The following is a 13,705-nucleotide window of genomic DNA, read 5'->3' as shown; positions in this document are numbered from 1 at the left end:
AGGTGTATTTATTTATTTTTATTGAGGTAATATTGGTTTATATTATATAAGTTTCATGTGTGTAACATTATATTTCTACTTCTGTATACCCTACAACGTGCTCACCACCAAAAATTCAGTTTCCATCCATAACCTTACAGTTGATCCCCTTCACCCATTTCATCCTCCCCACATTCCTCTGGTAACCACTACTTTATTCTCTGTATCTGTGTCTATGTTTTTGTTTGGTTTGGTATGTTCATTTATTTTGTTACAATGGAGTACTATTCAGCCATAAAAAGATGAAATCTTGCCATTTGCAATAACGTGGATGGACCCTGAGGGTATTATGCTAAGTGAAATAAGTCAGACCGAGAAATACAAATACTGTATGATTTTAATCATATGTGGAATATAAAAAACAAATAAACAAAAAGCAAAACAAAATAAATGAACTCCTGTATACTTTTTCTCAAATTGAAGTATGGTGGTTGTACAATATTATATGTTACAGTTGTACAATATAGTGAGTCACATTTTTTAAAAGTTATACTCTATTTATAGTTATTATAAGAACTCCCATATATTTGAAATCATCTCTAGATTACTGATAATACCTAATACATGTCAATGCTTTGTAAATAATTGTAAATACAATGTAAATGCTATGTATATAGTTGCCAGCTCTGTAAATTCACTTTTGCTTTTTGGAACTTTTTAGAATATTTTTGATCTTTGGTTGGTTGAATTGCAACCCTCGTTCTTCTCTCTCTTTTTTTTTTTTTTCCCTGCGGTACGCGGGCCTCTCACCGTTGTGGACTCTCCCGTTGCGGAGCACAGGCTCCGGATGCACAGGCTCGGCGGCCATGGCTCACGGGCCCAGCCGCTCCGCGGCATGTGGGATCCTCCCGGACTGGGGCACGAACCCGTGTCCCCTGCATCGGCAGGCGGACTCTCAACCACTGCGCCACCAGGGAAGCCCGGTTCTTCTCTTTTATGTTGTAGATTTTCTCCAACTATTTCTGGTAATCCTTTGTTGTCTATGCATATTAGTGAATAAGGGACACACTGATTAGCAAAGATAGCTTGCCTGGGTTCCCTCTGCAGTTGTGTGTCAGACTGCCCTGTCTCCTGAGCAGAAGGACTTTGTGTAAGTGGGTTGTGTGTGCTGACCTGTCAGGCTTCCCTTTAAGGTAAGTAACTATGAATGAGACAGAAAGGCCATTCTCCCTACTCCCCGCAAATTGCCAAAACAATTTTACTCTGGCAGTGGAGAACTTTAGTGTATTTCTCTCCTGTTAAAAGTTCCTTCTCTTTTTTTGTTTTTCCATATATTTTGTGGAAGTCCAGATTACACCACGGTCTGCTCTGTTTTCTTCTAGGATCCTACACTCACAGTAGCAAACTTTTGGAAGCAAATAGCTCACTTTCTTTAGTGTGAAATTTTAGGCTTTAACCTTGGACTGGGTTGGGGGAAGGAGACGTAGGACTGATCACAAAGGGGCCCAACTGATCCTTCTTTTCTGAATACAATTCTTTAATTGACCAGAGAGCCTCCCCTGCTCTTTGCATTTATTCATTCTGAGATTTTATTTACTCTGGATTTAATCCAGTAAATTTCTCTTGCACGTTTTGGACTGGGCTCCTCCTACTTTCTTATCAATATAATCATATCTGATTTCTATCCTCAACGGATTCTTCACAATTTCTGAACTGCTGATGATACACTTTCCTTTAATTATACCACTCTTGGTCCTTTTGCTATTCTGATGTTTTAAGACGTTTGGGGAGGGGAGGATGGGGACAAAGCACTTAGGCTGCCATCTTGATCTAATCTGACCAAAGTCATTTTCTTATGTCAATTTCACTGAGGCAAGGAGAGTGGCCAGTGCTCACTCTGAGAGGCCAGGGGAAAGGGCATCTTCCAGTGCTGGCTTCTGATTAGTCAGGACTTCTAATAATGGTCCATTAGGATTGAGAAATCTGGTGTCTGAATATCAGTGCTTCTGAGAGAGACAAGGTGACAACTAGCAGACATGATCCTCAGAGCAGAAAAATTGTACACAAAAAAGTGCCCCCATTGGGTGAGTTGATTAGAAAAAGGCACTCCTTTGGGTAGGCCAATTAGAAAAATGCTTGCCTTTCTCTGCTGACAGTGGCATCCCTGCATTAGGGCCCAAGGCTTGTGGACTAGCAGAGTATGGGCTAGATTTCATCCTCTCCCAGCCCCAACACACATACCCCCTCAGTGGTACACCTTTGTGCAGGGCATATCCTGCAGAACCATATATAGGCAAATAGTAGTCTCTGCCAATGCTACGTACAATGCCCAGAGACAAGGTCTCTGCCATCTGGGGCTTCTCCCAATTCCATGTACAGGGCTGAGAGGTCAGGTTCAAGCTCAGAGACTTTGCTCAAGTGGGCCTCCTATGGCAGCAACCTTTGCTCCCCACTAGCCACTGTCCCAAGAGACAGCCCTCTGACCTCCCTGAGCTCTTGCAGAGCCAACATTGAATTGCAGCTCAGAGATCCTGCCTCCAACAATTGCAGAGCTCTGGTTTTAGAGACTAGGCCCTTCTCACTGGAGACAGAGCCACCCTCAGCACCAAGAGCAAGGTCTTTAATGCAAATGCCAGCAACAACTCTCAGAGACCATCAACCACCACTAGGCCACTCCAAGAGCTGTCCTCAGGAACTAGGGACAAGGCCTGTACTGACCAGGCTACAGTGCCTCCTCCCACAGCCTACCCCACTCACCCGACCTGGGCCATCCGCTTATCTACCAGAAGTAATTATCGTGGCAACCCTGCAGGAATAAGGCATGGATGTCCGCTACAGCGTTTTTTGTTTTTGTTTTTTATTTATTTATTTATTTTGTTTTTATTTTTGGCTGTGTTGGGTCTTCATTGCTGTGCGCAGGCTTTCTCTAGTTACGGTGAGTGGGGTCTACTCTTCGTTGCGGTGCACGGGCTTCTCATTGTCGTGGCTTCTCTTGTTGCGGAGCACGGGCTCTAGGCATGCAGGTTTCAGTAGTTGTGGCACGTGGGCTCAGTAGTTGTGGCACAGGGGCTTAGTTGCTATGTGGCATGTGGGATCTTCCCAGGCTGCGGCTCGAACCCGTGTCCCCTGCATTGGCAGGCGGATTCTTAACCACTGCGCCACCAGGGAAGCCCCACTACAGCATTTTGAAGGTTCTGAAAATGTAATAAACCAAGAAAATAAAATAAGCTGTATAAAACTAAAAAGGGGGAAAGAGAAAAAAGTATAATTATTTGCAGATGATATGATTATAGGCATTGGGAATCCAAGAAATGCAATTTTAAAACTATTAAAACTGAGGAGTCTATGTAATGGACATCTGTTGTTTTGGTTTGCCCAGCATTCCTTCCACCCTGCTTCTGGTAATAGCACTTCTCTTCCTTTGGAGATCTGTCACTCCTTCACTGTCCTTTCAATATAGTCCTGGTGGGACGAGCAATGTTAGTACTTTGCCCCATTCCCCCTTTGCACACACAGCTGGGCACCTAACCCAGGATGGACTAATCATAATATCAAACCCGGCTGGACACTGTGGCAGCTCCAAGAGGTAGGCATATGACCCAGACCAGAGATCTAATACCTTCCTTGGAATATTCCAAATCAGAGGTAAAGAAGTAGCCTTCTCTTTTCTTCAGATCTTAAACCATAAGTAGACCCCAGAGTAGTTGATAGCTGTGTCTCTACCATGTGGAAGAGTCTTAGAGAATGAGGCAATACAGAGAAGAGAGAGGCTGAGAAGACAGATGAAGAAATGAGTGCCTAGGTACTGGCTAGACTTGAGTCTCTGGATCAAGGTGTGTCTGGGATCTGCCCTGTCCTTCCCAGTTATATAAACCAATAAACTCCATTTTCCTCTTCAGCTTATTCAAGCTGGGTTTCTGCCACTTGGAAATAAGAGTCCTAACTAATAATACAAGCTGGTTGTAAGATAAATGTACAGAATCCCATAGGTTTCATTTTTCCATTTTTTGAAGCATTATAACGTGGTTCCATTTTGTTTTATTTTCCAACATTTAATATAAAAATTTTTAACATACAGAAAAGTTTAAAGAATTTCACAATGAACACCAATATACCCACCACGTAGATTTTACAATTAACATTCTATTATTATATTCCAATAGCTTTCTTTTATTCTAGCAATACTAGAAATAGAAAGAGGAAAAAGAAGTATCCCATTCACAGTAGTGGAAAAAGGTATGTGTGAAATGTCAACTGGCACAGACAAATAAGGGCCCCCAAATTCTGCTCTCTCTAGACAAAGGATGAGGAAAGGACCAACCTAGCAAGACAGAAAATTTTAGACAACTGATGTACTCTAGCCAAACGCCACGGAAAAACTGTGCCCCGCCCCTCACCCATGCCACCCTGGGCAGGCTACCTCGAGGCGGCCATCCCACTTCTCCTACCCTGGCCCACTGAGTGGAGACCACGTGGGGAGCCTGGCGCCTCTCCCTCTCCGCGCTGGGATTGTGTCCGAGGAGACCCCGAGGAGAGTCAGAACTTTCACTACCACTCAGTGGTGTTAGTGCAGGAATTGCACCAGTCTTGAAATAGAACAACTTTGGCTGACCTGCTGATGTCCCATAGGTGGTATTATTCAAGAGAGAATAACCCAGACTTTGGATAATGTATCCATTGATAGCATATCTTTTTGAGTGTTCGTTTTTTCGCTTTTGGCGCCAACTAGGCCTTCGTTAGGTGAGTGGGGTTTCCCCTGAAGGGATTGGTCAGATCTGCTGTTAATCATTGTTGAAAACCGTTAAATCCACAGGAAATCCAACCTCAGTGGGCAGAACTTAGCTCAGCGGTCTGGCCCTTGTCGCTAGCGTGTTTACCGAACGATTGTCTTCCGAGACCTGGGGCCTCTCACCGGACCAGGGCTCGAACCCGTGTCCCCTGCATTGGCACTGTGCTACTAGGGAGGCCCTGTGAGGATTTTCTTGAAGATACGAAACAAATAGGATAAAATTAGTTGGGAAACCAGTCAATGAATCCATAATACCATCCAGATATGGGAGAGGGCAGCTGTAAAAGTGAATTCTCTGTTTTCTCACAGAGACCCCAACGATAGATGATGTCACAGTCATCTGCTTGGGATGGGAGTGCCAATGGAGCCGTCTCAGAAGGTACTGGTGGTAAATAAACTAATAAAACTTAAAGTTCAAATAATTGTTAAGAATATGTTGGGCTTCCCTGGTGGCACATTGGTTAAGAATCTGCCTGCCAATGCAGGGGACACGGGTTCGAACCCTGGTCTGGGAAGATCCCACATGCCACGGAGCAACTAAGCCCGTGCGCCACAACTACTGAGCCTGTGCTCTAGAGCCCACAAGCCACAACTACTGAGCCCACACGCCTAGAACCCGTGCTCCACAACAAGAGAAGCCACCGCAATGAGAAGCCAACGCACCACAACGAAGAGTAGCCCCCACTCACCACAACTAGAGAAAGCCTGCACACAGCAATGAATACCCAACGCAGCCAAAAAGAAAGAAAGAAAGAAAAGAAAGAATATGTCTAAGAAGCTTGAGTAAATTATTAAGCTATTACTAAGAAGATCAAGCAGAATGAAACCATTATAAAAAATTAATAGCAAGGTGGAAATCAGTTTCCTGAGAGGGATCAGGGGATGGTGGTCAAGTGGGCACTTCTGCTTTTGCTTTGCTGTGGTTGTTTTATAGTGAGAATGAACTCATGTAGTATTTTGACAAAAACTTTTTAAAGTTTGATCATATTTAGTGTTGCTAATGGTGTGGGCAATCAGTGGTCATTCTGAAGGTGGGTGTGTATGTGCAACATTCCTTAAGGGTAATATGGCAGTCTATCGAAATTTAAATATACCTTCTTTTTTTTTTTTTTTTTTGTGGTACGCGGGCCTCTCACTGTTGTGGCCTCTCCCGTTGCAGAGCACAGGCTCCAGATGCACAGGCTCAGCGGCCATGGCTCACGGGCCCAGCCGCTCCGTGGCATGTGGGATCCTCCTGGACTGGGGCACAAACCCGTGTCCCCTGCATCGGCAGACGGACTCTCAACCACTGCGCCACCAGGGAAGCCCCCTTCTTTTTTTTTTTTTAACATCTTTATTGGCATATAATTGCTTTACAATGGTGTGTTAGTTTCTGATTTATAACAAAGTGAATCAGTTATACATATACACATATCCCCATATCTCTTCCCTCTTGCGTCTCCCTCCCTCCCACCCTCCCTATCCCACGCTTCTAGCTGGTCACAAAGCACCGAGCTGATCTCCATGTGCTATGTGGCTGCTTCCCACTAGCTATCTATTTTTCATTTGGTAGTGTATATATGTCCATGCCACTCTCTCACTTTGTCCCAGCTTACCCTTCCCCCTCCCCGTAACCTCAAGTCCATTCTCTAGTAGGTCTGCATCTTTACTCCCGTCTTGCCCCTAGGTTCTTCATGACCATTTTTTTTTTAGATTCCATATATATGTGTCAGCATATGGTATTTGTTTTTCTCTTTCTGAATTACTTCACTGTGTGTGACACACTCTAGGTCCATCCACCTCACTACAAATAACTCAATTTCGTTTCTTTTTATGGCTGAGTAATATTCCATTGTATATATGTGCCACATCTTCTTTATCCATTCATCTGTTGATGGACACTTAGGTTGCTTCCACGTCCTCGCTATTGTAAATAGAGCTGCAATGAACATTTCGGTACATGACTCTTTGAATTATGGTTTGCTCAGGGTGTATACCCAGTAGTGGGATTGCTGGGTTGTACGGTAGTTCTATGTTTAGTCTTTTACGGAACCTCCATACTGTTCTCCATATTGGCTGTATCAGTGTACATTCCCACCAACAGTGGGAATTTCAAGATTGCTTTGGCTATTCGGGGTCTTTTGTGTTTCCATAAAAATTGTGAAGTATTTTGTTCTAGTTCTGTGAAAAATGCCAGTGGTAGTTTGATAGGGATTGCATTGAATCTGTAGATTGCTTTGGGTAGTAGAGTCATTTTCACAATGTTGATTCTTCCAATCCAAGAACATGGTATATCTCTCCATCTATTTGTATCATCTTTAATTTCTTTCATCAGTGTCTTATAATTTTCTGCATACAGGTCTTTTGTCTCCTTAGGTAGGTTTATTCCTAGATATTTTTTTCTTTTTGTTGCAGTGGTAAATGGGAATGTTTTCTTAATTTCACTTTCAGATTTTTCATCATTAGTGTATAGGAATGCAAGAGATTTCTGTGCATTAATTTTGTATCCTGCTACTTTACCAAATTCATCAATTAGCTCTAGTAGTTTTCTGGTAGCATCTTTAGGATTCTCTATGTATAGTATCATGTCATCTGCAAACAGTGACAGCTTTACTTCTTCTTTTCCAATTTGGATTCCTTTTATTTCTTTTTCTTCTGATTGCTGTGGCTAAAACTTCCAAAACTATGTTGAATAAGAGTGGTGAGAGTGGGCAACCTTGTCTTGTTCCTGATCTTAGTGGAAATGGTTTCAGTTTTTCACCATTGAGTACGATGTTGCCTGTAGGTTTGTCATATATGGCCTTTATTATGTTGAGGAAAGTTCCCTCTATGCCTACTTTCTGGAGGTTTTTTTATCATAAATTGGTGTTGAATTTTGTCGAAACCTTTCTCTGCATCTATTGAGATGATCATATGGTTTCTCAGAAATACTTTTACACATGCACAAAGATATATGTTACAGGATGTTCATTGCTGCATGTTTGTAGTAGCAAAAAATTGGAAGTACCAAACGTCCCAAAATAGGGGAATGGTTACATAAAATGTGGTATGTTTTTATTAGCAAATAGTACACAGTTTTTAAAAAGAATTAGATAGGGCTTCCCTGGTGGCGCAGTGGTTGAGGTCCACCTGCTGATACAGGGGACACGGGTTCGTGCCCCGGTCCAGGAAGATCCCACATGCCGCGGAGCAGCTGGGCCCGTGAGCCATGGCCGCTGAGCCTGCGCATCCGGAGCCTGTGCTCCGCAACAGGAGAGGCCACAATGGTGAGAGGCCCGCGTACCGCAAAAAAAAAAAAAAAAGAATTAGATAGATCTCCATGTACTATCATGAAAAGATCTCCAATGTATATTAGGTTTAAAAAGCAAATTGTAGAACTTCATGTACAGTAATGATACCATTTTTTAAAAAGACAGTAAAGCTTATTTGTATAAATATAAATATATATGTACATAAATGCTGAGGAAGGCTGTGCACCAAACTTAACAGTGAAGGAACACTTCCACTTTTTATCCTGTGTTCTTCTATATTGTTTTCGTATTTTTTTTTACAAAAATGTGTTTGTGTGTCATTTGTATAAGTAAACAAAACCGAAAGGTAACCATTAATAGAATATAAATAGTTCATAGAACTTCCCAGCCACTAATAGTTAAAAAAAAAGGAAATTCAGTCAGTCCAGCAAAAGTAAGGAAGGGGGAAAAGAAACAACAAGAAAGTGTGATAATTAGAATTTTTTAAAAATGACAGGAATATGTACATCCATATACAGTTGTCCCTTGGTATCCACGGTGGATTGGTTCCAGGACCCCCTCGCCCCACCCCCTCCCCCTCCCCCTCCCTCCCCCCTCCCCCCTCCCACCACCTCCCCTGTTCCCCCCTCCCCCTTGCCCTCACGTCCCCCCCACCCCCTGCAGGAATAACAAAATACCTGATGTTCAAGTCCCTTACCTGAAATGGTATAGTACATTCCACCCTCCGGATCCACTGATGCAGAACTGGTGGATACAGAAGGCTAAATGTACTATGCTGCCCATAAAAATGGTGAGGTAAATCTATGAATACTGACACGGAAAGATGTCCATGATATAATATTAAGCGAAATAAAAGTCACAGAACAATTCACATAGTGTGAACTATTTTTTTAAAAAAGCAAAAACTCTGTATATAGCTAACTATATAGAAAAAGATCTTTAATTAGCAAACTGTTAACTGAGGTTACCTTTGGGGATTGGGGGGAGCTGTCACCTCATTTTATAGTCAAAGGTTGTTGAGACCTGGACATCTCTAAATGTACAGCTGATCATATTACTCCCTTCACTGCTTGAAGCCCTTCAGTGGGTTACCCATGACCTAATGGAGTGAATCCAAACTCTGGAGCATGCCGTACAAAGTTCGTCATGGTCTGAACCCTGCCTGTCTTCGTCTCCCGCCATCCTCCCTGTAGGCCTATTGCACATCAGTCACACAGCATGGTCATGCTTGCATTTGCTTAAATGGGCCATGATTTTCCTCATACTTCCATGTCTTTGTACACATTGTTCCCTTTTCCAGGTAACTTGTAGATTTCCAGATCTCACCATCCTGATACTACAAATTAAGTTCAGATTTGTATAATTAGTATACAAATAACAATTCCAAGCCCCCATCTTGTGGACCATGGGAAGTCTATTCTTCCACCAGGTTGGAGGGCGATTCCTCCAGCTCCTGAGTAATTTCAGGGAATCCAGGAGAAATGTTCCAAAAATCAGTCCTAGTTGTCGTTTTCCATCTCTTCCAGGTATTCATTCTCCAAACTGCTATACTCTAGCGTTCAACTGATCACCACTTGCTGTCTTTATACTTAAACTTTTTTTTATTATATAATTTTAATATATACATAAGAATATGTGTGACATGTAATTTATGGAGCATAATAATAAAACAAAAATCCAAGAACCCATCATCAGCTTAAGAACTAGAACACTACCAATGCTTTTGAATCTACCTAAATTCTCCCCCTTTGCTTCCCCTAAAGCAGTCCCCTATCATGGATTTTGTGTTTATTATTTCCCTTCTATATTTTAAGTTTTATCACATTATATATCCATGAGTTTTCTTATCTTTGAGCTTTACAAAAAATTACCAAATTGTATGTATGTATTCTGTGATTTGCTTTTCTCATGTAACATTATTTCTGTGATTTATGCATGTAACTGCAATTTATTTTTCAATGCTGTGTAGTATTTTCTTGTGTGAATATACCACATTTAGTCATTCTGTCGAAGAATATTCTCTTGCCATTCTTTGAAGTCTGTGTCAAAGGTGATGCAGACTAGGAACAGAAAATCCTTAGTGTGTTTTGAATCACTTCGTCCTTTGTGCCACCACTAAACATTCTCCATGTATCTTTTTTTAGCACTTAGCATATTTAAGAGCAAGGGTCAGCAATTTTTTTTTCTGTAAACGACTAGGTAGGAAATATTTTACGCTCTGCGGGCCATATGGTCTGTTGCAGCTACTGAACTCTGTTGTTTTAGCACAAAAGCAGCCACAGAAAATATGTAGATGAATGAGTATGGCAGTGTTCCAATAAAACGTTCTTTATAAAGATAGGCAGCTGGCTGAGTTTGGTCCACTGGCCATTATTTCCCAAACCCTGCTCTAGTTCGTCTGAATTCCTGTAGCATTGTCCAATATTGTGGTCATACGTGCATCTGTATCATCTCATTTCTTTCTCATTATCTTATTTCCCATGCCTCATCACCCTCTCCTCCTGCCCTTTGTGATTCTGAGTTCCTGTATCTAATGATGAGCCCAACTTGTCCAATTCCTGAACCAGTGTGGCTCAAAGCAAGAATTATTATCAGTAGCCACAGCTCCAACAGCAAGTAGGGTATAGAAGTAAGGCTCAGTGCTAAGAGGCCTAGGAATTGCTGTACCAGATTTGAGACTGGGATGCTGCCTTGATTTCTGTCCTGAGCACTCCAGGGTTTCTGGTTAAGACTGAAACTACTCCTGAGAACTATCTCCTTGCAATTTCCTGAATATGCCTTATTCTCTCTCACCTTCAGGATTTAACTGTGCTCCCCATTTTCCCTTTTTGTGCCCCCCATCCTTCCCACTCCCCTTTCCTGGCTAGTTCCCACTTACTCTCTGGGATTTAAATTTACTTTCTCTGGAAGCTATTCTTAACTCCCCACCCCTACCCTTTCTCCACCCCACCACACCCTACCTTCCTAGGCTGTGCAGGTGTCTCTCCTCTGTGTTCCTATTACCAGCCTTTATCTGCTCTGCCCTGTAGTTTTATGCCTCGCCCACTAGGCCAGTTGAGAACTGTTTGAGGGCAAGGATTGTCTTTGTATACTCAGTGACTGGATCATAATGGGTCCTCGGGCAAGGTTTGTTCAGTGTTTGCCTGGATTTGGCTAGGAGGAGCTGGATTCAACCTTTGGTGAAGATCAGCCACTGGCTGAGGGTCCAGCCAGGGAATGGACCGATTTTCTATAACCAAACTGCCACTCTCTCTTTGAAGGTACATTGCTTGGTGCTGTGTGCTGTGTGCTTGATGATGGCCTGAACTAAATCCAAGCTTGGGCTCCTTTTGGGCACTGTGATTTGGCTCATCTCCATAAAGGAGTTGTTTCATTATTCCTCATTTTTTTCCTCCTGGTGAGTGGGGCTCTGAACGTTTTTTCCTAACTTGTCTATTACTTGAAACATTTTTATGGCATGTCTCCTTACTAAATTATAAACTATGGGAAGTACTGTATTTGGAGTTAGAGAAAAGCTGGGTTTGGTTTAAGTCTGTGCTTTGTGACTTTGGCAAGTCATTTTAACTTCCTGCCCTGAGCATGTTTCTCATCTGTAAAATGGGGATGGCACTTGACCTATTTCACAGTGTGGTTATGAGGATAAAATAAGATTGTGTGTGAAAGTGCTTTGAAAAACTGTAAAATCAACTGCAAATGGAATTTCGTATTAGTTCTGTATTCCCTTATGACATCTGTAGTCCCTTATGACATCTAGCACCATGCCTTGCCCAGAGTAGTTTGCTCAATACATTTTTATTGAATGACCAAATGAATTGGCAAGAGAGATAATGCTATCTGTGGGAATAAAGAACATTTAATAGAATCAGGAAAAACAGATCATTTGGCAATAGAAACATCCATATGGTGAGTGATAATTCAAAAGTTGGGCATTTATGGATAGCTCCAAACCTACATTCCCAATGTCTGCTCTTTGTTTTGCTTATTTAAAAAATTAAAATTTTCTTTTAACATGATTTTGGCAGCTGAGAGAAGCTGTCAAATTTGACTTGATGCTAAATATGCAGTCCTCTCAAAGCAGGGTTGGCCCCAGGCAATACTGTGAGGTCAGCAAAATGTACTCTCAGAAATCTTTCCTCCCTTGATGGTAACTGTCCTCCCCTACCCACATTGCAGTGCCTACACATAGTTCTGTTTACCTCCAGGCACTTAGGACTTTTGTATTATCCTTTGTTCCCAAGAAGCATTCACCTAAAAGGGTCAGGAACTAAGTCTTCCTGGCTAATTTGCATTTGAAAAAAGGATTCCTAGAGAAGGCGGCTATTTTTATCAAAAGGAATGAATAAATAATTGTGAAATTTCAGGCATTAAAAGGAATACAAAGGCTTATCAGCCTCATTCAAATCACAGTGGTACTTATTTCACCTACAGTTGTGGCCTCAACCCTGGAGTTATGTAGAATCACCCAGAGAGCTTCTTAAAAAAACTGGTAATTGAGGCCCTACTCACTGAGATTCTCATTCCGTTGGACTAGGTGCAGACCTGGGCAAAGGTGTTTTTTTAAAAACTCCCCAGGCAATTCTGTTGTGCAGTTAGAGGTGGGAACCTCTGATTTAAACCTAAATTGGCCCTGCTCTTAAGAAAAGCTGAAGCCATTGGAAGATCAAACCTTAAAGCAGGGTGGGGGTGGAAGGGCTGTGAGAGTCATTGATAAAGTGAGCAGAAGGTTAAAAATAGGCCCAGCAACTCCAGAATAAGCAAGTGCTTGGCAGCACCAAAGGAAGAAGTAATCTGTGACTGATCCGTCCCCCACTCGCAAACCCCCAGGAGAAACTGCCTGCCCCTAACTGTTGCTTCTTAAAAATCTACTTTCCAGATGGTTCACAGGTTATAACAGTAGATAAAATCTCTTGAGATAAGGAGATAAGTACTCTAATGGTTGATGTACCCAAGTCAGTAAATATTCAGTTGATGAGATAACTTTACATAGAATGGATTTTGTTAAAAACAGGAGATCTGTGTCATTTATTTACATTTTACTGAACACCATAGGTTCAGCATTTGTTATTAAATTCCTTGCTTTATAAAGCAACTCCAGGATGGACAAAGGGTGAATTCACATTGTGTAGCTGGATCATCATTGCTTAAGCTTTGGCCTTGGTCATCCCCTATCAGTCCTTTGCTACTGATAGCATAACAAAACCCTTATTATGACATGTTTACTATGTCACCACTGCTAGGTCTGACTCCTCTGTATTTCCCTCCTTCAGAGATGGTCCTTCGGAAAAGTGGGTAGAGAACCTGCTTTTACCCAGAAGTTGTCTTTTCTGGACGCGTTCTTAACGCTTGCTGCGGGAACATCTTTCTGAGCAAGCAGTTATCTCCTGTTTTTAAGGAAGATCCCACCCATGGATAACAAGGCTTCACAGAGTGAGTATTCACTGACAAACCCCTCCTCAGAGATGTCTGGAGAAGACCCCAAACCACGCACCCAGGGGAATCTCCATGATCAAAAAAGGGAAACTGGTTACACTCTGCCTTTTTAGAGAGATGCCTATAAAAATAGGGGAATGGACATTAGATAGTCCTCTGTCTTTATTTGTATCTCTTCCTTTATGCATATACTTACCTTTATAAATAGCTACAGATTTATTTATTTACTTGATTAAAAGAAGGCCAATAATAACTGTACCTCATCTGGCAGCATTGT

At 42.0% G+C, this 13,705-nt stretch overlaps 1 protein-coding gene and 1 long non-coding RNA gene across 2 annotated transcripts in view; one reads left to right on the top strand and one right to left on the bottom strand.

Moving 5' to 3' along the window:
- LOC125963039 (uncharacterized) overlaps nt 1-13,705 on the bottom strand; it is a 181,191-nt gene that overhangs the window by 98,979 nt on the left and 68,507 nt on the right. The gene's annotated exons all lie outside the window — the stretch shown is intronic.
- CUL4B (cullin 4B) overlaps nt 13,266-13,705 on the top strand; it is a 38,513-nt gene continuing 38,073 nt past the window's right edge. The window contains exon 1 of the mRNA XM_033416229.2: nt 13,266-13,425. Within this exon, the coding sequence (XP_033272120.1) occupies nt 13,404-13,425 (22 nt within the window). The 5' untranslated portion in view covers nt 13,266-13,403. The remainder of the gene's footprint in view (nt 13,426-13,705) is intronic.

This window comes from Orcinus orca, chromosome X (genome assembly GCF_937001465.1).
Source record: "Orcinus orca chromosome X, mOrcOrc1.1, whole genome shotgun sequence".
NCBI classification, from domain to species: domain Eukaryota; kingdom Metazoa; phylum Chordata; class Mammalia; order Artiodactyla; family Delphinidae; genus Orcinus; species Orcinus orca.
The sequence above is the reverse complement of the archived record's forward strand: the minus strand, read 5'-3'. Positions and strand labels throughout refer to the sequence as shown.